This window comes from Muscardinus avellanarius (genome assembly GCF_963383645.1).
Source record: "Muscardinus avellanarius genome assembly, chromosome: 5".
NCBI lineage: Eukaryota > Metazoa > Chordata > Mammalia > Rodentia > Gliridae > Muscardinus > Muscardinus avellanarius.
In genome coordinates this window covers 129,567,739-129,594,688 of record NC_137790.1, presented here as the reverse complement: position 1 = coordinate 129,594,688, position 26,950 = coordinate 129,567,739, and the positions used below count along the sequence as shown (strand labels likewise).

Genomic DNA, 26,950 nt, shown 5'->3' with positions numbered 1-26,950 from the left:
AATTAAAAAAAGATAGGGCTAGGGGCGTAGGGGTGTAGTTCGGAGGTAGAATGCCCCTGGGTTCCATCCCAGTACTGCAAAAAAAAAAAAAAAAAAAAAAAAGAGTATACACATATTCTTTCTCAAACCAGAGTCTAATAAATAAAATATAAGTGGTCTTGCTGGGCGTGGTGGCGCAAGCTTGTAATCCCTGCACTTGCGGGGCAGAGACAGGAGAATCACACAGGCTTGAAGCCAGCCTTGTTGGCTTAAAAAACACTGTTTCCAAATAAAAATATATAAAAGAAAATAGGTCTGAGAGTGTAGCCCGGAGGTAGAAGGGTTTCCAGGAACCCCAGTACCACACACACACACACACACACACAAAGTGATCAATCTAATTGCACACGTTGTTTCCTACGCTATTCCACACAATATCGATGCATATACAATACATACTGCCACATATTTTCTACATACACATGGGTCTACTGACATAGGTATACACAGGTTATATACACTGAGAGAGACTACAAGTGATCCATTTTAAATACGAAGACACTGAGGCTGTGAGAAGTGGAGAACTGCTGAGGCCGCTATTAAATGTCAGGCCAGGATTTTAGGTCCGTCTCATTCCAGACTCTGGATTCCAGCTGTGCAACCTTCCACCTGTGACCATCAGCCAAAGGCCGACCTTTACCAACCCTCTTGCCCTACACCTTAGAGATTTGGTGGAAACGTTGCTGAATTCAGTCACATGCCACAGATCTACCAATTGCACTAACAAGCAGCTATTAAAAATTTAATTTTTTTTTGTTTATTGGCTTTTAGTACTGGGGATTGGAATCGGGTCCATTCTATCTCTGTGCAATACCCCAGTCCTATTTTATTCTTTATTTTTAAACAGGATCTTGCCAAGCTGTTGAGTCTGGCCTTGAATCTGCAATCCTCCTGTCTCAGCCTACCAAGTACTGGGATTATAAGCATGCACCACTGGGCCTGGCTTAAAAATTGGATTTTAAAGAAGCTTACCTGCTTATTGGATGTTTTCTGAGACCGACACTCAGCTTTAGGACTCTTACACTCTTCTTTAACTAGAGAAAACAGAATTTGGTAAATGAAAAAGCTTACTGCATAGTAATTAAGTTTACCAAATATTTACTACTGCACAGTAGTGTAAAAGTTCAGAGAATCCCAAGAAGCCATAGTCTCTGATCTTAAGTAATTAATAATCTAGCAGAGGGGGAGAAGAGATACTTGCAGACAATAATAATAATAGAAAAGGAAAGTTGCATTTGAATTTGGTCTTCAAGAGTTGTAGGTTTCAAGGGTAGAGCAGGCGGCTAAGTATTCCAAGTGAGAGGAATAGTACAAGAAAAGGCCTGCAAGCAGAAGGCAAGGGAAGCAAGAAGTGTGTTTACACAACCCTATGCAGACTAGGTCCCCTGGGGTTAAGAAGTACAATGGAACTTAATGAACAGAAGGAATCAGGCCAGATTTCGTTTCACACCTCCTAGAGGCCGATCAGAAAGAAACAGACAACACCAAGTGTTGTGGAAGGTGTGGAGAAATTGGGCTGGACCCACATGTATTAATGGCACAAATGCCACTGTGAAGAAGTATGGTAATTCCACAAAATGTTAAACATAGGGTTACCACAGGACTCATGAATTGCAAACATGTACTCATAAATAATTGTACATAAATATTCACAGAAATGAATAAGCAAAATGTGGTTTTCATAGAATGGATTATCATGCAGCCAAAAAAAAAAAAAAAGGAATGATGCATTTACTGATACATGCTATAATAAGAATAAACTTATTAAAAACATCACACCAAAGCTGGGTATGGTGGCGCACACTTGTAATCTCAACATTTGGGAGGCTGAGACAGAAGGATCACAGTTCGTGGCCAACCTCAGCTACTTAGTGAGGCCCTTTGCAACTCAGTGAGACCCTGTTGCAAAATAAAAGGATAAAAAATAGGGCTGGGAGTGTAGCTTGGAGGTAGAATGCCCCTGGGTTCCAACTCCAGTAACACCAAAAAAAAAAAAAAAAAAAAAAAAAAAGAAAATCATGCCAAGTAAAGAAGCCAGTCATAATTTTTTATTCTATTTGTATAAAATGTCCAGAATAGCAAAAAAAAAAAAATAGAATAAAATGTCCAAATCTATAGAAAAAGAAAGTGAGTGATTATTAGGGTCTAGAAAATGACTGCTAATAGGTATGGTGTTTCTATCTGGGGTGATGAAATGTTCTTAATTAATATAGCGGTGTTGTCAGGCGTGGTGGCGCACGCTTATAATCCCAGCATTCGGGAGGCTGAGACCGGAGGGTCACGGTTTGTGGCCAGCCTCAGCTACTTAGTGAGGCCCTCTGCAACTTAGTGAGACCGTGTTTCAAAATAAAGAATAAAAAAATAGGGCAGGGGGTTAAATGCCCCTGGGTTCCATTACCAGATCCTAAAAAAAAAAAAAAAAAATAAAAAAGATAGTGGTGTTGATTGTACAACTTTGTGAAAATACCACAGGAAAAAACTCAAATAAAAGTAGGAATGGATCCACCATATGATCCAGCTATACCACTCCTGGGTATTTTTCCAAAGGTACTGAAATGGGAAAGTCAGAGTAATATATGCATGTTTACAGCAGTATAATTCACAGTAGCCAAATTATGAAGCCAATCTAGGTGAATCCCAAGTTTACGGGACATACACGCAGTTGAGAAGAACAAATTGTATCGTTTGCAGGAAACTGGACGGACGCGGAGAACATTACGTTGAGTGAGATCAGCCAGTCACAGAACGAGAAGGGTCCTATGTTTCCTCTCATGTGCAGAAGCCAGTGAGTGACGGGGAGACGGGGACTTGAGGTAATGGGGGGGTGGGGGACGACACGACGACCCCCAGTGGAGCCGGGGAGGCGTTCTGGGCGGGGGCAGGAAGATCAGTGAAGGGAGCGTTTCCATGCACAGCATGTGCACATGTGAGAATGCCAGCGTCCATCCTAACGTCCTGTATAGGGCAGGGCGACGGGAGGGAGCCGGGGAAAGCCGAGTGCTGAGCGCAGGTGTGTCACCATCATGATGAACTGCCCTGCGATGTGAGACTAGAATGCACCAATAAAAGTATAAAAAAAAAAAGCCCCCAACCCAACCCCACTGACGATATACCTCAAAAGGATGAACTTATGATATGTGATGTACATCTCAGTAAAGCTACCCCCCCCCCTTTAGTACTGGGATCACAAGCATGTGCCACCATGCTTGGCTTTAAAAGGAAGCATCTAACAAAAATAAACCTTTCTCACTTAAAACTTACATTTTCTGTGAGGGTCATGTTTTCTTTGCTGATATTTAACACTGCTGTCATTAAAGCCAGATTTATGCTGTTGAGTTACTTGATTTATTTCTTGAGGTAGAACTGTACCCTGAAAGGCAAAATTCTTATAAGTTAGTTAAACAAAACCTTAATATTGTAACTACTTCTTTAACTTTTAGTAATTATTTTTTATTTTCATAAAAATATGTAATTAGAAAAAAACATAATATGAAAAAATATGCAGAGTTTAAAAAAGAACCCCAAATCCACCACCAGAAATAACAATACCATCATAATGACTATCGCTCCAGATACTTCTCTATGTATAGCAGGATAAACAGAAAACAACTGTTTTCCAAAAGTATTACTTTCAAGAGAAAAAAATTAAATCTTAATGTTGCTTGAAATTAACAAGTACAGAAACTAAAGAAAATATTGATTCTAGGTAAATGTTTCTTTGCGACAGAAATACTTGTTTCTAAAGATCACCCTGCCTCCAGGGTAGGCAGGGGAAGGGAGTGAATAAAGGTTATAGAAGAAACAGCAGGAGCCAGGGGTGGTGGCGCCCCATGCGCTTCGGAGGCTGAGACAGGAGGATCACACAGGTTTGAAGCAGCCTCAGCTACTTATTGAGGCTCTCAGCAACTTAGTGAGACCATTTCCAAATAAAATATTAAAAAATAGGTCTGGGAGTATAGCCCGGAGGTAGAAAGCCTCTGGGTTCTAACCCCAGTACAAAAAAAAAAAAAAAAAAAAAAAAAAAAAAAAAAAAAAAAAAAGAAAGAGCAGGACATGGACAAGGTCCAACAGGAGAAGCTGTGGGCTCACTTTACTATTCTATTCATTAGGATTCACATTTTCCATTAAGAACTTTTACTTTGCAAAAATTTATCATATGACTGCATCTTAGGAAAGTTCAGAATATTAGTCCATTTACATTTCCTTCCATGTTCTTTCCCCAACACCTGATTTTTATTAACTATAGAAATAATGAAAGACTCCATGACCAGAGAGCAAGACTGCAAAGCTGCAGTAGCACACGCAGAGTCTGCTTACACTCATCTGTTGACCAATGATCTGGTTCTCTTCATCTGAGTCTAGACCCCCGTAATGCACTGCTGCGATCCCCATTCCAGCGACAAGCTCACACGCATAGGACACCCACAACCCTCCGGTCTCCATCAGTCAAAATGGCATGAGGCTTCTACACCAAGCATGATGGCTGCTGGGGTACAGTACATTATGGGGGTTTAGACTCAAGTGAGGAGAACTAGAACATCAGGGTCAACAGATGAACGAAGCCAGTATCGCTTGTGTATTAGTGCCAGGCTTGTTAAGATCTATTTTGCTTCCATTGCCTTAGTGCTAATGTAGCAAGTCTACCATCATAATGCTATGGAATACTGATGTTATGGACGAATAATTAAGGTTCAAAGTGAAAAGGTAATTTGGTCATAGAACTAATTACTAACATTTTGGCTCTAACTCCAAAACCCATTTGCATGGTACCACTTCAGAGAAAAGGTGTGCCATCAGTTTAAACAGAAAGCAAATACTTGGTGAGGTGGTGAGTGCTTGGGAGGTTGAGGCAGCTACTTGGGAGGTTGAGGCAGGCGTCTGGAAATTCAAGACCAGTCTTGGCAACACTGTGAGACTCCGTATCAAGAAGAAAAGCATGGCAAATGCTGTTTGTTTATTTATTTTTGTAGTACTGGGGATTGGATCCAGGGGTGTTCTACCAGCTATATCTCCAACCCTTTTTATTTTGAGAGCTTTGCTAAATTGCCCAGGCTGGCCTTGAACTTGAAATCCCCCTGCCTCAGCCTCCCCAGAAGCTGAGATTGCAGGTACACACCATTCTATATGATAACTAAATAAAGCAATCTGTGTTAGACACATTGTCATATTTTACCATAAGAGCTTGTTCCCTCCAACTTGTTCATCAGATGAATATCAGGGCTGGACCACTTAATCTATTATGACCCATCATCTCACTTACTGAACACCTAAAAAACTTAAACTGAGCAACAAATAGACCACTGATGGTAATCTTGAAATAAATATTTATATTTTTAGAGTTCTATTCCTTGAGAAAAGTATAAGTGAATTAGTGATAATATTCACTAATACCATTAGTATTATTAATAGTAAATGCTAATAAATTACATAATAAGCTCTATTTGATTTCTAACCTATTTTAATGCAATTTCATTTAAATATTTTCACTGAGTGTGGTGGCACAAGTTTGTAATCCCAGTACTTAAGAGGCTGAGACAGGAGGATCACAGGTTCACGGCCAACCTTAGCTACTTAGTGAGGCCCTCTGAAACTTAGTGAGACCCTGTTTCAAAGTAAAGAATAAGAAATAGGGCTGGGAGTGTAGCTTGGAGGTGGAATGCCTCGGGTTCAACTACTAGTACTACAAAGATAAATATTTGCAGAATCGAAAACTTGGAACTTAATGGGTCATTAAATGCTTCATGGAGCAGGGTATGGTGGTATATGCCTATAGTACCTGGGAGGCTAAGATAGGACTGCAAGTTTGAGGCAACTTAGACCCTGTCTCAAAATAAAAAATAAAAAGGGCTGGGAGATAGCTTAGTAGCAGAAAATCCCTGGGTTTAATCCCTAATAACACACACACACACACACACACACACACACACACACACACACACACGTATCATGGATTTAAGTATTGTTTGGCAGCTCATAGTTTTCAGAATATCAGAATAGACAGGAGTGTTTAGCTAAAATAAAAAATGAAATAACATCTGATAATAGGAGCTATGTATAGAAGATTATGAAAAAATGTAACATCAGTGTTTTTTAAGGAAACAGACCTTGGTCTTGACAAGCAGACCTTGACCATGGGACTTCCATGGTGAGAGAAGGGGCATTCTCAATGGAAGGTACAGAGAGAACACAGGATTCAAGATGAGACTCCTCTGTTCGTGGCAAAGGGAAAGGAAAGAGACCCATCTAACCAAAGTACGATTATTTCACTAAATAGCGGGGCATGTTTCATTCGAGTCAGGCATGGGCATACATATAGAAGGCCTTGGATCCGCGTTGGAGAGTTGGAGGTTGGAGTCCACCATTACTACACAGGAGCCACATACAGTTCAGAGTATTAGAGCAATACTCTTCAGGTCTGGGAAAGAGTGAGAGGTCAGGGGAAGTCCACTGCCTTCACTCAGATCTGTGCTCACCGGGCCGGGGAAACAGATTTGCTCAATCGAGTCAGAAACCTGACTTCTTGAATCAGACTTGACTGTCATACTTACCACACCACGCCGCCTCAGGGCATAAGCTGAGTCAACCTCCAGAAGGTACTTTGTCCTATTATGCTTATGGGCCAACAGAGGTAAAGGGCTGATGAAAGGGCTGATCTTTAAGACAGATTAATCAGGCAAGAGTGTGGAAGGAGAACTAAGTAAACAAAATAGGAAGCAGAAAGCAGACTGAAGGCTAACCCAGCACTGGGATAACAGCCATGGGAACTGAGAAGGAGGAGAGAGATTTACAATCTCACTACAAAAAAAAAATGTTAGAGAACACAGTAAATTTTGATTGCAAATTTTAAAAAATAATATGCCTTGGAAATAGTGGTGTTAGATGAGGCTATTCAAAGAGGTTTTTGGTAGCCGGGCGTGGTGGCCCACGCTTGTCATCCCAGCATTTGGGAGGCTGAGACCAGAGGATCGCGGTTCGCGGACAGCCTCAGCTACTTAGTGAGGCCCTCTGCAACTCAGTGAGACCCTGTTTCAAAGTAAAAAATAAAAAATAGGGCAGGGGGTGTGGCTTGGAGGTCAAATGCCCCTGGGTTCCATCCCCAGACCTGCAAAAACAAACAAAACAAAATAGAGGCTTTTGGTGAAGGTGAGGTAAATTCTGGGGCATCTTGAGGGGGAGGGAGTAATAGAGCCTCCAACTGGTTCTCTAGAAAGCTGGAAATACTGGATTAAACGTTGAGAGTTTAGAACAAGAGATATAAGACAAGCAATCTTAGCAGAGAGGTAAGAGTTTAAGTCAGTCAAGCAATAAAGCAAAGCAAAAGAAAACTTGTTGAATTTAAGGGACTAGGTCTAGTAAAAAGCTGGAAGAGCAGAAGTTACCAAAGTTGAATGGAAAGGTGTAAGCAAGAGGGTTTCAAGGTAATGTTTTCATTCATTCATTCGGTCATGCATTCACTCATTTATTTTAAGGGGTGTCTTGCCATGTTGCATAGGCTGGCCCTGAGCTTCTGCTTAGGTTATCCTCCTGCCTTACGTTCTAAGTAAGTAGCTGGACTAAGGTGTGAACCACAGTGCTCATTTTGCTAATGTTTCCTTTTAGAGCAAATTTCCTTGAAAAGAATTGTCTATACTTCCTGCCTCCAATTTCTTTCTTCCCTTCTTTCTTGCAGTACTAGGGATTGGACTCAGGGGCACTCTATGACTGAGCTACCTCCCCGGCCCTTTTAATTTTTTAGAGACGAGGCCTCAGTAAGCTGCTTGGGCTGGCTTCAAACTTCTGATCTTACTGCTTCAATGTCCCCAGCTAGTGGGATTACAGGCACGAGACACCATGCCTGGGGTCTTCCCCTGCTCCCTTAAACCTGACAGGTCTTTTGATTCCATCACACTATGGAAATGCTCTTGTCAATGTTCCCAAAGACTGTTACGTGCTAAATTCCATGGTCAAATGTTTTCCTTTTATTTTCTGTGCTCGGGACTGAACCCTGGGCACCTGGCCTGCCTGCCAGGCAAGTGAACTACCACTACACAAACCTCCTGGCAACCCTCTTATGTGTGTCACCACCATTCTGCCTCCAATGTTATCCTTCCAGCTCTTATAATGCCATATTTACTGTAGGGTATGAAAACAGACGAGGCTCTAATGGCCAGCTATTGACACATACGACATTTCTTCTTCTTCTTCTTCTTCTTCTTCTTCTTCTTCTTCTTCTTCTTCTTCTCCTTCTCCTTCTCCTTCTTCTTATTTTTTTCTTTTTTGTTGGCACTGGGGATTGAACCCAGTGGCATTCTACCTCCAAGCTCTACCCCCAGCCTGACTTTGTTTCCTATATGCAAACAGGGTCTCACTAGGTTGTTGAGCGCCTTGCTAAGTTGCTGAGGTTGGCTTTGAACTTGTGATCTTCCTGAGAACATTTCTTTTTGACCTGAACTGAGAAGTTAGTTAATAGCAAAAAATTTAGTAGGAATTCATTCTTTTTCCTCTTTATTTCTATATTTGAAACTTTTTTTTTAAGCATCTTTCCTCTTCTTCTTTTTTTTGCATTGCTAGGGCTCAAGACTTCATACATACTAGGCAAATTCTTTACCACGGAGCTACACCCCAGTTCCCTTTCCCGCCTACCCTTTATAAAAAAAAATTAATTTGCTCATTTATATTTAAGAAACCAGCTGCCAGCATTAGATTACATATTGAAGTGGAAAAATATGCTAATGAATGCCATTAAAGCCTTTGTTGAATTCAAAATACAGTCATTATTTTTGTAAACAGCTAAAAATATCTAAAACTTATTATTTTGTTGTACTAGGAATTGAACCTGTGGCTATGCTACTTCCAAGCTACATCCCTAGTCCTTATTTTTATGTTTGTTTGTTTGTTTATTTATTTATTTTTGTGGTACTGGGGGTGGAACCCAGAGCCTTTCTACCTCTGGGCTATACTCCCAGACCTTTTTTTTTTTTTTTTAATTTTATTTGGAAACAGGGTCTCACTAAGTTGCTGAAAGCCTCACTAAGTAGCTGAGGCTGGCTTCGAACCCGTGCGATCCTCCTGTCTTTTGGTGGTACTGAGGTTCCTGGAAACCCTAATACCTCCGGGCTATACTCCCATACCTATTTTATACTTTTTATTTGGAAACAGGGTCTCTTAAGCCAGCACAGCTGGCTTCGAACCTGCGCGATCCTCCTATCTCTGCCTCCCAAGCGCGGGGATTACAAGCGTGCGCCACCATGCCCGGTTTATGTTTATTTTTAAACAGGGTCTTGGTGGGTTGCTGAGGCTGTCTTCAAACCTGTGAACCTCCTGTCTCAGCCTCTCAAGTAGTGGGGTTATAAGTGTGAGCCACATGCCTGGCTCTTAAACTGATTTAAGAGAAAAATTATACTCTTCTTCATTGGTACAAAATCTTTTACATACATCTAAAAATTATGAAAACTCATAATCATAACTGTCATTTTCTATTTAATGAGATCTTTGGGGAAAATTTTAAATTATTACACAAGAAAGTAAAAAATATTTTTTATAAAAACTAATTGTTAAGCCGGGCTTGGTGGTGCATGCTTATAATTGCAGCATTTGGGAGGCTGAGACAAGAGGATCGTGATTTGCGGCCAGCCTCAGCTACTACTTAGTGAGGCCCTTTGCAAGTCAGTAAGCCCGTTTCAAAATAAAGAGTAAAAAATAGGGCTGAGGTGTCTCTCAGAGGCAGAATGCCCCTGGGTTCTATCACCAGTACTGAAAAAACAAACAAACAAACAAAAAAAACCCAAAACTAATTGTTGCCAAGCATGGTAGTACATGCCTGTAATCTTAGTACTTGGGAGGCTGAAACTGGAGGATCAAAGGTTTGCAGCCAGCCTCAGCAACTTAGTGAGGACCTCTGCAATGTAGTGAGATTCTGCTTCAGAATAAAAAATAAAAGAGGGGTTGGTTGGTCAATCCCTAGGATCACAAAACAACAACAAAACCTAGTTTGTCTATCAAGAAAGAATACTAACCTTCTCTTGTAGAGTTGGCTGAAACTGTTGAATTTTTCCAGATCCCTGTAAAGACTGCCAAATATTGCAAAATTCATCATCATCTTTAATAGGAACCTAGCAAAGCAGAAATACTTTATTAAGGAAATGAAACATGACAAAAGAAAGATTCATATTAAAATAATTTATTAAAACTATTCAGTGGTAGGATGTTAATTTTCATTATTTGAAATCCCTTAGGTTTTTTTTTTTCTAGGACTCAGTTCAGTATAAGGTAATCTACTGGAGTGAAATTAGTTTTCTCATATGCAAATGGTATAAATGGTTTTTATAGAAAAATATTTAAAGCATAACAAACACTATAAAAGATTATATCACATCAGCATGACCACAATTTTTTGTCTTCTAATGTACTAATTATAACTTATTCAAAACACCCAATACACTTATGTATTTTATTATTAATTTATTTACTGGTAGTGGGGATTGAATTTAGGAGCATTCTACCAACAAGTTATACCTCATCCATTTTATTTTTCATTTTGAAACAAGGTCTCATAAAGCTGCTGAGGCCGGCCTGGAGCCCGCGCTCCTCCTGTCTCAGTGTCCCAAGTACTGCGATCAGGGGTGTGTCATCATACCCAGCCAAATATCTTTATTTAGGGATTGAACACGGGCATTCTACCTCTGAGCTACACTACAAGCCTTTTTTATTATTGATTTGGAGACAAGATCTTGCTAAATTGCTAAGTGCCTTGCTAAACTGCTGAAGCTGGCCTCAAACCTGCAATCCTCCTGTCTCAGCCTCCCAAGTTCTGGGATTACAGGTGTGTGCCACAATACCAGTGAAGTATTAGCCTCATCTGGGACTGGTCTAAGGTCACCCATTAGCAGGGAGGGCTAGACATTCAAACCGCAGAGCCGGGTAGTATACGACGGCAGGGCACAGAGGGAGCAGCTCCACGGGCTGTGAGACGCAGTCCGTAGATGTGGCACGCCAGCTGCCTTTGAGGAGGAGAGGCACGCTGGCTGAAGAGGCGCGCAGGCCCAGCCTGGGAGGGGAGCGCTCACAGCCTCGCTGCGAGAGACGATGAATGGCGAAGGCACACTTCTCTAAGCATCAGGGGCCACGCCCAAGGAAGGAAGGGAAAATGACTGACTGGCAGGCTGGGTCTGGTGGCACCTGGCTGTGATCGCAGCTACGCAGGAGGCTGAGGCAGGATGATTGCAAGTTTGAGGCTTGTCTGGGCAATTTAGTGAAACCCAGTTTCAGAATTAAAAATAAAATAGAGACAGGGTATAGCTAAGAGGTAGAACATTCCTGGGAGGGAAGGAACAATAGGAAGAAGGAAGGGGTGGGGAGAAGGAGGGAGGGAAACAGGCATGGTGGTGCATGTCTGTAATCCCAGTACCTGGGAGGCTGAGAAAGGAGGATTGTAGGTTTGAGGACAGCCTCAGCAAGAGATTCTCAGCAACCTAGTGAGACCCTGTTTCAAAACAAAAAATAAAAAATTGGGCTGTGGTGTATTGCTCAGAGGTAGAATGCTCCTGGGCTCAATTTCCAGTACAATACCACTACAAACAAAAAACAAAAACAAAACCAAAACAGAGGGAGGGAAGGAAGGAAAGATAAACAAGATAAACTTGTCTTGTGTCTGGGGGTAAAAGAGGGCTCATGACCTTACTTTTGACCCATAAGAGAACATTTTTGGGGTTGGGTAAAGGGAAGTAAAGGGCAATGCCTGGCAACAGTGACCTGGAAGATTCTTTGCATATTCAATTAGTGCATATGATATTAGGCCATGCTTTAGGAATTAAAGCTCATTGTTATTAAGTATAGGCTTCTCACATAAACTCTGGGGTGTTTAAGTGCAAGGGAACAGGGCTGAGCTCATCTTCTGTGAAAACTTCCTACAAAGGACAAACTTCCACAAGCGAAACCACTCCCAATGCCCGGTACTTGTGACTCTCAGAAAATACCAATGGCTAACACTTTCTCTAAGTTCACTAAATGCCAATTTTATTACATCTTTGCAGTACTGAGGATTGAACCCAGGGGCATTCAACCTCTGAGTAACACCCTCAACCCTTTTTATTTTCATTTTGAAACAGGGACTAAGTTGCTGAGGGACTCAGTAAGTTGCAGAGGCTGGCAATGAACCTGTGATCCACCTGTCTCAGCTTCCAAAGCACTGGGATTGTAAGCAGAAGCTAATACACTTGGCTGAACATAAAAAAGAAAAACTAAGTTAAATTAGGTTTTCTACTTAGAAAGTCGGCCGTGATTTTTTGGGCGTTCCCTTGTGGTACTGGAGATGGAACCCAGGGACAGTCTACCTCCAAGCTACAACCCCAGACCTATTTTATTTCCTATTTTGAAACTGGGCCTTACATGTTGCTTGGCTGGCCTCCCAAGTACTGGGATTACAAACGTGTATCACCACGCCCAGTCGCGATTCGTAATTTGTAAAGAAGGTGGAGAGAAATTACAGATCCAGAGACTTACTTGAGTGGGAACAAAAAGTGACTGAGGGGAATGGTGGAGGCCTCCCAGATGCCCGGAGGAGAGGGCGTTGGGGCTGTAGTGGTTCACAGCTGGCTGCGGCTTCACGATGGCCGTCAACTTCTGGTTTCCAGTTTCAGAGCGACTCCCATGAGAGAGGTTCACCAAGGCACTTGTAGGCAGTCGATAACCTCTACCAGGTGAGCACCTAGAAGTGAAAAGTTCTCCCAGGATCAGAAGGACATCATAGTAAATATGCTGGTGAAAAGAATAAAATAATTGATGGGTATCATCAGATCTAACAAACATTACCTTATAATTCAGTAGAAGAATTAAAAATCATGGAAAGATTTTAACTTATAGAAACAATACATTTTTGAAGTCTCCTAATGTACCACCCAGTGCTCACAAAGTAGAAACCATGTTCTAGGGTGTGTGAGTTGGTTCACCCTTAAGAAGCCTGGATCTTAACACTGGAGTATGACGCAGACTTGAGTAAACTATGAATTAAATGTCAAACAGTAAATTTTATTTAAACGGTCTGGGCTATGAAGGCCCAAGGTACCGAAGTTAAAGCAACTCTTTGTTCCTAAGCAACAAGAAAATGCCAGCAGTGATCTCATTTGTCTACCGACAAACTACTGAGTCCAGACCTTTTTTTACCTCATCTTCCTATCTCAAAATTCTAGGCTCGGACCTGTGAAGGCTTAAGATGAAGTATCTGTGATTTCCTCTCTTTGTGGTCTTGATGAAAGTGTTAGATATTAAACTAACCCTTTTTAGTCGGGCGTGATGGCGCACACTTGCAATCCCAGTATTTGGGAAGCTGAGACTGAAGGATCGTGGTTCGCGGACACGCTGCTTAGAGAGGCCCTCTGCAACTCAGTGAGACCTTGTTTCAAAATAAAGAATAAAAAATAGGGCAGAGGTTGTAGCTTGGAGGTCGAATGCCCCTGGGTTCCACCGCCAGACCCGCAAAAAAACAAAAACAAAAACAAAAAACAAAAAGAATCCCTTGTTTTTCCCTGGTTATGGTGGCTCATGCTTGTAATCCTTGTACTGGGGATGGGCTGACACAGGAGGATCACAGTTTTGAGGCCAGCCTGAGCAAGTTAGCAAGAACCTGAGAAACTTAGCAAGACCTTGTTTCAGAAAACAAAAAAAAAAGTAAATAAAAAGGACTGGGTGTGTACCTTGGAGGTAGAATGTTCCCAGTACCAAAAAAAAAAAAAAAAAAAAAAAAAGGCTGGGCGTGAGGCTCAGTGGTGGAACACTTGCCTAACATAGGCAAGGTTTTAAGTTTGATCCTTAGCACTGCAAACAGACCAAACAAAACACAACCACTCTCCCCCGAAACCAAACAACAAATAAATCTTGAAAGTTTTCAACTCTATCACCTTATTATTTTTCCTCTTTTGAGAATAGTTTTCTTTTTCTTTTTTTTTTTTGTGGTACTGGTGATGGAACCCAGGGGCATTCTGCCTCCAAGCTACACCCACAGCCGATTTTTTATTCTTTATTTTGAAACACCCTAAGTAGCTGAGGGTGGCCACAAACCCGGATCCTCCTGTCTCAGCCTCCCAAGTACTGGGATTACAAGCATGTGCCCCTATGCCCAGCTGAGAATACAGTTTTCTTATCTTTCAACAAATAATGGAGAAAGAGTTTTTCTTCTTTTTTAAAGTGAGGGTGAATCAGGGTGTTTAACTACTGAGCTGTGCCTCACAGCCCAACATGTTTCTTTTTCTAACCTTGTTAGCTTGCCTTTCCTTTCCTTCTTAGTTGGATTCCCCAAGGGCGACCTCCACTTCCTGTGTCCATCCCTTTACCTGCCTCTGGCTCCGCAAACCATCCAATCTGGCCTGCGCACAACTGCACATCCACAGGACGCAGGCTCACGTGCCTGAGTTCAAGGGCTTTCTCCGCCTCCAGCTTCTCACCCAGAGACATCCTTCGCGGTGCATGCGCTCCTGTCTTCCTGAGCGCTCCTCACTGCTCTCCCGCCTCTCCCCTTCCAGAGCACGCACTCCTTCCATGCACTGCTCACATTCTAATCTAGTAACACTGTCACCAGTTGCTTAGTTTATCGCTCACTAATATGAGGCCACAGGTATGTATTCATAAAGTGCAATTATTATCTAGAAATACAAACCTTATTGTTAACCCTCCAGGAAATTCTTCATCAAATAACACTTCAAATAGTACATCAGCTTCTCTATTAGCTGTTGGGAGAAAGAGAAAGATTTAAACTTAGGAGTGCTCACAGGATCGCGCAGGTTCGAAGTCAGCCCGCTAGTTTAAGAGACCCTGTTTCCAAATAAAAAGTATAAAATAGGTCTCGGAGGTAGAAGGGCTTCCAGGAACCCCAGTACCACAAAAAAAAAAAAAAAAAAAAAAAAATCATACAAAATATTCTGGGTATAAAGAATTATAATAGCTAGCATGGTGTCATGTTTATCCCAGTACTTGAGAGGCTGAGATAGGAGGATTGTAGGTTCAAAGCCAGCCTCAAAACTTAGCAAGACCCTGTTTCCAAAAAAAAATAGCACTGGGAGTGTAGCTCAAGATGGAATGCCCCTGGGTTCACTCCTGCACCACAAAACAAAACAAAACAAAAGAATGATACAGCAATACAATACACATCGTGTAAGCTAAGAAGCAATGCCCATGCCTTAGAAGACCACTGTGTCCCAATTCTCCTCTAGGTAGCCACTATCTTCAGTTTGACAGTTAGGATTCACACACAGACACAGACACAGACACAGACACAGACACAGACACACACACACACGTTTTTCTGGTGGGTCTGGGGATGGAACCCAGGGGAATTCGACCTCCAAGCTACACCCCCTGCCCTATTTTTTATTCTTTATTTTGAAACAGGGCCTCACTAAGTAGCTGAGGCTGTCCACGAACTGTGATCCTCTGGTCTCAAGTCTCCCAAGTGCTGGGATTACAAGCGGGCGCCACCTCGCCCAGCTGTTTTTGTTTTCTTTGCAGTGCTTTTGACTGAACCCAGGGCTCTGGGAAAGTGCTCTTCTTCCACTCCCTAGACATTTCTTTACTTTTTACCACATATGGACACATCTGTAAATAATCTGTAGTATGGTTTTGTAAGTTTTGCAACTCTGTGTACATGACACCATAGAGAATATATTCTTTTGCAACTTATATTTGTTTCAACATTCTATTCGTAGATTCACCTCGTGGCTTTTTGCTCATTTGGTTTTCTGGACGGACAGTACTCCATCTATGCTTCATCCATTCTCCTACTGGTGGGTGTTTAGTTTGCTTCCTAACTTTTGCTATTATAAATAAATACTGCCATCAACATCATGTATTTCTTGGGTCCTTTATTTAAGTGAATCATTCCCTAGGTTAAAAGTAAAACTGTTGGGTGTTGGAGAATGCACCTTTGTGTGTGTGTGGTACTAGAGATGACCCTGGGGTGTTCTCACTGAGTTACACCCATGATCCTTTTTGCTTTCTATTCTGATAGGGTTTTGCTAGGTTGCTAGTTTGCCCAACCTGCACGTGCACTTTGGATCCTCCTGCCTAAGCCTCTCAAGTCACTGGATTACAGGAATGAGTCATAGTGCATGACCTGGAGCAACAGTGTGTGTGTGTGTGTGTGTGTGTGTGTGTGTGTGTGTGTTTTAATCGGGTGGTACTGGGGATTAAACTCTACCTCTGAGTTACACCTACAGCCTTATGTTTTATTGATTGATTGTGTGTGGTACTGGGAATTGAACCCAGGGGCATTCTACCCCCGAGCTATACTCCCAGACCCTTTTTATTTTTATTTTGAAGCAAGGTCTCGCTAGGTTGATGAGTGTTCTTACTGAGGCTGTCCTTAAACCTTTTATCATCCTCTCTCAGCTTCCTAAGTATTAGGATTGCAGGTGTATTTTTTTGTGTGTATGTGTGGCATTAGGGATTAAACCCAGGGATACGCTACCTCCAAGCTACACCCCAAGCCCAATTCTATTTTTATTTTGAAACAAGGTCTCAAAAGGTTGATGAAGAGTCTCACTACTTACAATCGAATCTGTTATCCTTCTGTCTCAACCTCCCAAATGGGGATTATAGGCATGTGCCACTGCACGGATCACAAGTGCTTTTTTGAAACAGGGTCCTGTTCAGGTGCTGCGGGCCTTGCTCAGTTGCTAAGGCTGGCCTAAAACCTGTGATCCTCCTCTCTCGACCTCCCAAGTACTGAGATTCCAGGTGTGTGCCACCATGCCCAGTTGAGGGACAATGCCTTTCTTTTTAAAATTTATTTATTTATTTATTTTTGTGGTACTAGGGGTGAAACCCAGGGGCTTTTCTACCTCTGGGCTATACTCTCAGACCTATTTTATACTTTATTTGGGAACAGGGCGCCACCACGCCCAGCTGGGACAGTGCCTTTTGAAGAGAAAAATGTTCTAGTTTGATGAAGTCCAAATGATGTTTCTGTTTTAGTTTAGGCTTTCTGTATGTTATGCAAGCTATCTCCATCAAACTCTACCTTTAGATTTTTCTCCTAAAAGTTTTATTATTTTAGCTCTTAAATTTCTTATGGTGCCTAATCCTTCCAGAGCCATTTGTTGAAGAGATCATCCCTTCTCTACTGAATTATCTTGGCATTTTTATTAAAAAGTAATTTCATCATAAACGTACAGTCTGTTCTGGACTCCCTGCCACGCTCCACTGGCCTACCCACGGTCTGTTTTTATGCCAATCCAAACTGCTTTATGTATTGCCAAGTAGGTAGTATCAACTCTTCAACTTTGTTCTTTTTAAAATTAGAGTCTTTGTTTTCTACATAAATTTTACAATTGGTTTATTTATATAAAATTGGCTGAGAAGCTGGGTGTGGAGCACCCAACTGTAACCCCAGCTACTTAGGAGGTGGAGGCAGAGGACACAGGTGTAAAGCTACCCCGGGCAACTCAGTGACACTATCTCTAGATAAAAAATTTAAAAAGGGCCAGGTGTGGTGGCGCACGCTTGTAATCCCCGCGCTTGGGAGGCAGAGACAGGAGGATCGCGCAGGTTCGAAGCCAGCCTCAGCTACTGAGTGAGGCTCTCAGCAACTTAGTGAGACCCTGTTTCCAAATATTCCAATATAGGTCTGGGAGTATAGCCTGGAGGTAGAAAGCCCCTGGGTTCTACCCCCAGTACCACCAAAAAATAAAAAAAATAAAAAATAAAAAGGGACTCGGTATGGAGTTTAGTGGCAGACCACCCGAGTTCACACCCTGGTACTGCAAAAGAACAAAAACAAACCCAAACAGGCTGGTGAGATTTCGACTGGGATTTCTCTAAATCTAGATATCAAGCCGGGCGTGGTGGCGCACGGTTGTAATACCCGTGCTTGGGAGGTGGACACAGGACGATCACGCAGGTTTGAAGCCAGCTGTGCTGGCTTAGGAGACCCTGTTTCCAAATTAAAAAAAAAAAAAAGTATAAAATAGGTCTGAGAGTGTATCCTGGAGGTAGAAGGGTTTCAGAAACCCAGTACCACCAAAAAAAAAAAAAAAAAAAAAAAAAAAAATATATATATATATATATATATCTCAAAGAAAGTGATACCGGAATAATACTGAGTCTCCTGCTGGTTGAACAGGACAGATTGCTTCATTAGTTTTGGCATTAATTTCTGTCAGCAATGTATTACATTTTTCAGTGTACAGTTTTTAAATATTTTTGTCAAATTTATCCCTAAGTAATTAATATTTCTTGAACCTATTTAAAAAATTTTGAGTTTAATGCTAGTATACAGCAACACCATTGATTTTTGTGTACTGGGGTACTGTATCCTGCAACCTTACTAAACTTATCAGAAATGCCTAATATTATTACAAAAGTTCTTATTGACTAGACCCTCATCAATCAACTGATATATTTCTAGACTGGTAATTTTTATTAACAATCTTCCATAATTTGTAACTATATATATGACACCATGATTTCGATTTGCCTTTCATTCTATGATGTATAAACAAGTACCTAAGTATAATTTTATTTCTATTCCTGTTTTTAGAGTTTTAAAATATATTTAATTTGCTGGGTGTGGTGTTGTACACTTGTAATCCCAGCATTTGAGAGGCCGAGACAGGAAGACTGCGGTTCATGGACAGCCTCAGCTACTTAGTGAGGCACTACAAAACTCAGTGAGGACCTTTTTCAAAATAGAGAATAAAAAACAAATAGGGCTGGGGGTGTAGCTTGGAGGTAGAATGCCTCTGGGTTCCACCCCCAATACCACAAAAATGAAATAAAAAATAAAATATATTTAATTTTATAACTCAAGGAGATATTTCTTTTATATAAACTACAATTTTTCAAGTTGAGACAGCCCCATCGCACCACTCCCCCGCCCCCCCCCTTTTTTTGATGCTAGGCATTGAATCCAGGGGCATTTTACCTCCTAGCTACACCCCCAGCCCCAGAGGCATTCTACCACTGAGCTAGACCCCTAGCCCTATTTTTTGTTCTTTATTTTGAAACAAGGTCTATGTTGCAGAAGGCTTCACAAAGCAGCTAAGGCTGTCTCTGAACCTGCAATGCTCCTGTGTCAGCCTCTCAAGTACTGGGATTACAGGCGTGGGCCACCATGCCTGGTAAATGGCTAATTTCCCTCTTTTTTAACATGAAAAAAAAGAAAAAAGGTTTTTTTTTTTCCCCTGAAGGAAACAAAACGAAAACAAACCTACAACATAAACGAATTTAATTTTTTTCTGAATTTTTGGTTGTTTTTTGCTTAGATATTAAACACACACACACACACACACACACTTGTGTTTTACAATACAGAGTTGAAGACATATCAAGGGTTGAGACGTTACCCCCTTTTATTCCTATGATGGTGCCCCGAAGGCCAACTGGAACTGAAAAGTTCTCCCTCACATTTACAACACGGTCAAAGAGCCGGAATTCTGCATCCCGATCTGGAATGACTCCATGCTGCTGCTCTAGAGGCTGAAAGGAGAGAGCTATTAATTCTAAGTGAAAGATGTCCCTGTGTATTAGAAACACTGTGTTCATACTTTCAAAAAGAGCCATATGCTGAATTCTCTGACAGACACTTACTCTGTACAGCAAATGGGGTTTCACTGTCACTCGTACCTTCTTATTACTCTTTCTTTGCTGAGGAAAGAAGAAAAAGTATTTATTCATTCATTCATTCATTCACTCATTCATTCATTCACTCATTCATTCATTCATTCATTTAGGTGGTACTGGGGTTCCTGGAAGCCCTTCTACCTCTGGGCTACAGTCTCAGACCTATCACTCCCAGACCTATTTTTTATATATTTTTATTTGGAAACAGGGTCTCTTAAGCCAGCGCGGCTGGCTTCGAACCTGCGCGATCCTCCTGTGTCCACTTCCCAAGAGCAGGATTACAAGAGTGCGCCACCAACGCCCGGCTTTCATTTATTTTTTAAACTTTTTTTGTGTGTGTGTGGTATTGGGGGTGGAACCCAGGGGCTTTCTCCCTCCAGGCTATACTCCCAAACCTATTTTATATTTTTATTTGGAAACAGGGTCTCACTACATTGCTGAGAGCCTCACTAAGTAGCTGAGGCTGGCTTTGAACCTGTGCGATCCTCCTGTCTCAGCCTCCCAAGCACTGGGATTACAAGCATGCGCCACCACGTCCGGCTATTTTTTAAACATTTAAAATAATTTTAGGGGAAAATAAGAGGGTTATTCAGGAAAGGGGTCGCACAGAGTAAAAGAAGACTGTGATTAAGGAGTTATATTTTGAAGAAAGGGTCTAGAAAAGGCTGATTCCCAGAGTGGAGAACAGCGTATAACAAGGGGGCCATTCTTGAGAAAGGGCCTGCAATGGGCTGTTCCCTAAAGAGAAAAAGGCAAAAAACCTTTTTTTTTTTTGGTGGTACTGGCGTCCCGGGAAACCCTTCTACCTCCGGGCTACTCCCAGACCTATTTTTTACAGATTTTTATTTGGAAACAGGGTCTCTTAAGCCAGCGAGGCTGGCTTCGAACCAGCACAATCCTCCTGTCTCCGCCTCCCAAGTGCGGGGATTACAAGTGTGCGCCACCACGCCCGGCTCAAAATACCCTTTTAAATGTTAAACTGTAAAATCATCATTTACAACTTCAACATGTCTTTAGTTTATAAAGCCAAATAAAATGATTAATTTAAAAATATATTATAAAATGCTTATAACGTGTATATGGGAATTCTACCTGTGAGCTACATCCCCACACCTTTTCGGTTTTCTTTTTGTTTTAAAATAGCATCTCTTTAGCTTACTGAGAGGCTCACTGAGTTGCCGAGGCTGTCCTTCAACCTGTGACCCTGTGACCCCCAGACTCAGCTTCAACTGTGATTATAGGTGTGTGCCACTACACCAGCTGCTTAGAGCCTAATTCTTATTAAAATTGTTTTTGTGGTAATGTGTATTGAACTTAGGGGTGCTCCCTCTTGAGCTACACTCCCAGTCCGTTTAATTTTTTATTTTGAGACACAGTCTAAATTGCTCAGGCCTCAAACTTGTGATCCTCCCACGCAGTCGGGCGTGGTGGCGCACGCTTGTAATCCCTGAGCTTGGGAGGCCGAGACAGGAGGATCGTACAGGTTCAAAGCCAGCCTTAGCTACTTAGTGAGGCTCTCAGCAACTTAGTGAGACCTTGTTTCCAAATAAAGTATAAAATAAGTCTGACAGTATAGCCTGGAGGTAGAAAAAGCCCCTGGTTCCACCACCAGTTCCACCAAAAAAAAAAAAAAAAAAAAAAGAGCAAATCTGTGAAAAAAAAATTTTCTAAAAAGCAATATAATCAAACCATTTTCTTGTGTACCACAGTAGAAGATTAAAATAGATAAAACAGGTTAAGTCTATGACTAAAGTTTATTTCTCTGAGAAAGAAAAATATAAAAAATAGGATAAAGTGGTACTTCAAAAAAAATTTTGGGGGGTATGGTACTGGGGTTTGAACATGGGGCATTCTACCTCTGAGTTACACCCTCAGCCCTATTTTATTTTTTAATTTGGAACAGGGTCTCACTAGGTTGATGAAGATCTCACTAAGTTGTTGAGGGTGGCCTTGAACTTGTGATCCTCCTGTCTCAGCCCCCCAAGTACTGGGATTATAAGCCTGTACCACTACACCTGGCATACTATGGCTTTTGTATATTAAACTTACTAATAGCCAGCGGAAATGGTTAGAATGCTTTTTAAAGATACAGGATTATTTTATATGAATTAGAATAACTGAGAATATATATTATTTTGTTAAATGAATTAAATGTAAAATAACAGTCCATTTAATTCCAAATATCATCAATAATCTTGATTATTGAATGTTAGTACCTTGCACTTTTCAACTTCTTCCTCGATTTTCTCAACAATAGCTGCATCCAGAATTTGTAAATCACAAGAAGAACGAGACAAGGTGCTGACAGGATGTCCTTTCAGCCAAGTAATAATTTCCTGAACTTTCTCGGTACTACAGTAACAACAGCAACAACAACAACAACAACATTTTCCATATTGATTAAAACTTGCTGAGGACTTATTTAAAAGGCCTAGTTGAAACTTTCTGAGAACTATGGCAAATTTATGAAATAATTGATCAATTAACTTAATTGCAACTAATTTTAAGTATAATACAAAAATGGATGTTACTTCTCAATAATAAAAAATTACAGAAATTAGTTTAAAAGTATTTGCTGTTATTAAAAAATTAAATTTCTACTAAGCTCTTAAAGCAAAAGTGAAACAATACAAAACAGAAAGTAACATGAGAAATTCTTGATAAATTAGCAACACCCATCAATGAAATCATCAAGCTGAAGTGTGTCACAGTAAAGCCCATACATCTTGCTTACCCATTCTCATTTTCTCCAGGCCAAATATCATCTTCATAGAACACATCCTCTTGGCTATTTTTGGCGATATAACTGAATAGTTCTGGTGCTCTAGACAAACAAACAAACAAACAAAAAATTGTTTTAAAAAATACAAGGATCTCCGGGCGTGGTGGCGCACGCTTGTAATCCCCGCGCTTGGGAGGCTGAAACAGGAGGATTGCACAGGTTCGAAGCCAGCCTCAGCTACTTAGTGAGGCTTTCAGCAACTTAGTGAGACCCTGTTTCCAAATAAAAAATATATATATTAAAAAAAAAGGTCTGGGAGTATAGCCCGGAGGTAGAAAGCCTCTGGGTTCCACTCCCAGTACCACCACCAAAAAAAAAAAAAAAAAAAAAAAAAAAAAAAAAAAATACAAGGATCGTAGCACACAAATTTTCTATGAAATAATTCCAAATCCTAACATGCCATGTAAAGTATATTGAGGAATTACTGTAGTAGAATATTAAAATAAGGAATAGAGACTGAAAGGTTTGAGAGGTAAAGTATTTTTATATCTTCAAAGAATTCCCACTGGCTAAGGGAGTAATGGTTTAGTAAGCTTATAAAAACTTGAGTTACGATTCTGATTCTTTTATTATTTTTTGGTACTGGGGATTGAATACGGGGCCATTCTGCCTCTAAGCTATAACCCCCACCCTTTTTATTTTGAGACAGGGTCTCACTAAGTTGCTAAGGCTGGCCTCAAGCCGAAATCCTCCTGTTTCAGCCTCCCAGGGTTATAGGCATGCACCACCGCGGCCCGCCGTCTGAGAGCTTGCTGGCCACTTACCTCTCTAGGTACTCTGCAAGAAGCTGCTCTGCTGCAGAGGAATACATCCATTCACTTCCAACTTTTTTAGTATATCCAGGTACTTCCTCATTTTTTTTGTTGAATTTCAGATTTAAACCCACATTTGCTTTATGGTCTCCATGAGGGCTAAATTTAAACCGCACATACACAAATTTCAAAATCCGGGGAAGCAATACAAAGTTTTTCTTTCAATTCTAAGAAAAGCTCAGTTTTGATTATTTCTCTATATTTTAGTTATGGTTATTTCCAATTAGTAGTCATTGAAAAACTTGAAGAAAGGCTTCAAAACCCAAGTCAACAAAGCATATAAATAAGTTATGTAATTATAGAAGAAAGTGAAATAAAACACAAAAAAACTATATTACTGAGGTTCACACACACCCTCTGATACCTTTTTTCAAGGTTCAATTTTTTTAGCTGCTAAAGATAAAAACTGTCTTTCCAAATATCTAAAACATATGAAATTCAAATAAAAGGTCACATAAGAGAAATTTAAGTACAATTTTAAAAGAAAACTCACAGCAATCAATAAGAGAAAAGCAAATCCTGAAATATGAAGCATTTAATCTCTATTAATTTTTCTGCCACTTTAAGTAAATTTCTCTCAATAAACTTACTTTCTCCTAGATCCTCTTCCAATAAAAATACTTCCTGTAAACCTTGAAACAAGGTATCCACTCACTCCAAGGCGACTGGCCAACACATATCCTGGGTTGTACTTTATAGAATATTTCTTTAAATATAAAAACAAAAAGATCAATTATGGAAGCACAAGTTTACATTAAATAGTTATTTCTTTTTTTTTTCTTTTTTTTTTTTTTTGCGGGTCTGGGGGTGGAACCCAGGGGCATTTGACCTCTGAACTACACCCCTTGGCCTATTTTTTATTCTTTATTTTTGAAACCGGGTCTCACTGAGTTGCAGAGGGCCTCACTAAGTAGCTGAGGCTGTCCGCGAACCGCGATCCTCCAGGTCTCAGCCTCCCAAATGCTGGGATTACAAGCGTGCGCCCCCACGCCTGGCTAAATAGTATTTCTTTACCTTCAAAATTTGGAGATAATCAAGACATCACTAACCATTGGAATGTGGCAATACAAGGATTCTCAATAAGATCCGCTTCCCCTTTTTTTGAAAGGATTTGAAGGCAGAAATTCTCTGCTCCTCTTTTTCTCCTTAAAGGACAGAATTCCCAAGGGAGAGGATATATACAGTTTGTGAAACTGTCTCAAGAAATAAAATCTACTGTAAGTACTAAGATTACAGTAGTGTGGCAAAGTCCACAGCCAAGAGTTTTTTTTTTTTTTTTTTTCCGGTGGTACTGGGGTTCCTGGAAACCCTTCTACCTCTGGGCTACACTCCCAGACGTGTTTTATATTTTTTAAAATTTGGAAACAGGGTCTCTTAAATCAGTGCGGCTGGCTTCAAACCTGCGCGATCTTCCTGTCTCTGCCTCTCAAGTGTGGGGATTACCACGCCCGGCTTGGCAAAGGTTTTTTTAAACTTGTTTTTATATTCTAAACAGGGCCTAGAAAAGTTCCAAGGACAAAATAAGGCCTCAAAAATTATTACATTGGGCCGGGCATGGTGGCCCACGCTTGTAATCCCAGCATTCGGGAGGCTGAGACAGGAGGATCGCAGTTCATGGACAACCTCAGCTACTTAGTGAGGCCCTTGCAATTTAGTGAGACCTTGTTTCAAAATAAAGAATAAAAAATAGGGCTGGGGGTGTAGCTCGGAGATAGAATGCTCCAGTACCACCTCCCCCAAAAAAGAAATAAATAAAAATTACTATACTGAATTAAAATGTAAGTATGTGACCAAAATAATTTAACCAAACTAAACAAAAAATGTCCTTTTTACACATATAATATTTTCCCCAATATTTACTATTATTTGAAAGTAATCAGTATGTATAGGCTCATAAACAAGTCAATGAAATATAAACTTAATTTGCACTTAACTAAGGGACAAAACCATGAAGCCTAATTTAAAAATATTCAAATTAAAAAATAAAGTAGAAGATAGAATTTTACATCAGGAAGCAAATGATTTTCAAATTTAGTACCAACTAGAGTTCACTATCTTAAACTCCTTATATACAAGATATATAGAAAGCTAGGTATGGTGGAGCATGCCTGCACTCCCAGTACTTGGGAGGCTTAAACAGGAGGACTGCAGGATTGAGGGGCAGCCTTAGCAAGTAGTAAGACCCTCATCAACTCAGTGAGACTGTTTCAAAAATATAGAATAAAATAAAATAAAATAAGGCTCAGGATGTAGCTTGGAGGTAGAATGCTCCTGGGTTCAATCCTCAGCACCATATAATAATGTATATGCAAACAATACATACTAATTTTTATTCATATATTCAAATTTATGTGTATAGTTTATATTTTCATTTTATGTTCATATATAATATGAATATAAGGACATTTTATTACCAATAAAAACCAATTTTCATAGACTGATGATGAATTAAATCAGCCACCATTATGTCTACAATGGCCCCCTAATGAATAATTGTTCATGATGGCCTAGATTATAAAGTTACTGCTAAAACATGTAAACATGCTAGTAAAAAATACATGGCTTTTTCCATTAAAAAACATCATCAGACTTAGCAATAAAACAAATCAAGTATGTTCTCCAGAACAGGTTGGAAAAATTAACGTGGTATTTCTCAATTACAAGTAATACTACTTTTCTAATCAGAATTTCCAAGTGTGTGGGGGCACATTCAATTACAATAACTGGATGGGTTACTAATATTTTGTGCCCAGGGGCCAAAGATGACAAATGTCCTGCCATATACAGAAGAATTCTATTTCTGTAAGAAAAATTTCAGTTGCCATATGTACATAATGGTCATGCTCCAAGTATCAGTAGCACCCCTTTTGAGAAATGCTGGAGCATGCTATGGTTAAACATTAGTGAAGATAATCACAAAGCCTGGCGTGGTTGCGCATGCTTATTATCCTAGTACTCAGGAGGCTGAGAAAGGAGGATCACAGGTTCCCGGCCAGACTCAGCTACCTAGTGAGGCCTTTTGCAACTTAGTGAGACTCTGTTTTAAAAATAAAGAATAAGCCGGGTGAGGTGACGCACACTTGTAATCCCAGCATTTGGGAGGCTGAGACAGGAGGATCGTGGTTCGCGGACAGTCTCAGCTACTTAATGAGGCCCTTTGCAACTCAGACCCGGTTTCAAAATAGGCTGGGGGTATAGTTCAGAGGTAGAATGCCCCTGGGTTCAATCCCTGGTACCACACACACAAAAAAAAATCACAAATAACCCAGAAAATAGACATAACTGACGATTTTGGAGTAGAAAAAAAGTGTCTTTAGTGAAAGTTAAAGAAGGTACATAAGCCAGGCATGGTGGCGCAAGTCTGTAATCTCAGTACTTGGGAGGCTGGGATAGGATGATAGCAGGTTCAAGATCAGCCTCAGCAATTTAGCAAGACCCTCTTTCAACATAAAAAATAAAAAGGTCTAGGGATGCAGCCCAGAGATAGAACACCCCTGGGTTCAATTCTCTGTACAAAAAACAGAACAAAACAGAACAAAAGGTATGTAAAGAGGATAGAAAGTACCCTGGAGAAGGCACGCCAGTTGGCATTCTATGCTACAAGTGGGTATGCTCTTCTAGACTTTAGAAAGCCAGGGACGAAGGAACACAAGTTCTTCTACCTCTACTGCCTACCAGAACAACCCCCCCGCTTCTGCACCTAACAGGCTAGCCTGCGGTTTCCTAAGCA

The 26,950-nt window shown here is 40.6% G+C and overlaps 1 protein-coding gene across 3 annotated transcripts in view; it reads right to left on the bottom strand.

The window, feature by feature from the left end:
* Positions 1-26,950, bottom strand: part of XRN1 (5'-3' exoribonuclease 1) — a gene marked incomplete at both ends in the record, with an annotated part of 98,310 nt that overhangs the window by 16,856 nt on the left and 54,504 nt on the right. For all 3 annotated transcript variants that reach the window (XM_080695704.1, XM_080695706.1, XM_080695705.1), the window contains 11 exons: positions 1,012-1,073; positions 3,301-3,409; positions 10,035-10,130; positions 12,520-12,724; positions 14,669-14,738; positions 19,350-19,482; positions 19,594-19,650; positions 21,843-21,978; positions 22,361-22,450; positions 23,173-23,319; positions 23,811-23,926. In XM_080695704.1, coding sequence (XP_080551830.1) covers positions 1,012-1,073; positions 3,301-3,409; positions 10,035-10,130; positions 12,520-12,724; positions 14,669-14,738; positions 19,350-19,482; positions 19,594-19,650; positions 21,843-21,978; positions 22,361-22,450; positions 23,173-23,319; positions 23,811-23,926 — 1,221 coding nt within the window. The remainder of the gene's footprint in view (positions 1-1,011; positions 1,074-3,300; positions 3,410-10,034; positions 10,131-12,519; positions 12,725-14,668; positions 14,739-19,349; positions 19,483-19,593; positions 19,651-21,842; positions 21,979-22,360; positions 22,451-23,172; positions 23,320-23,810; positions 23,927-26,950) is intronic.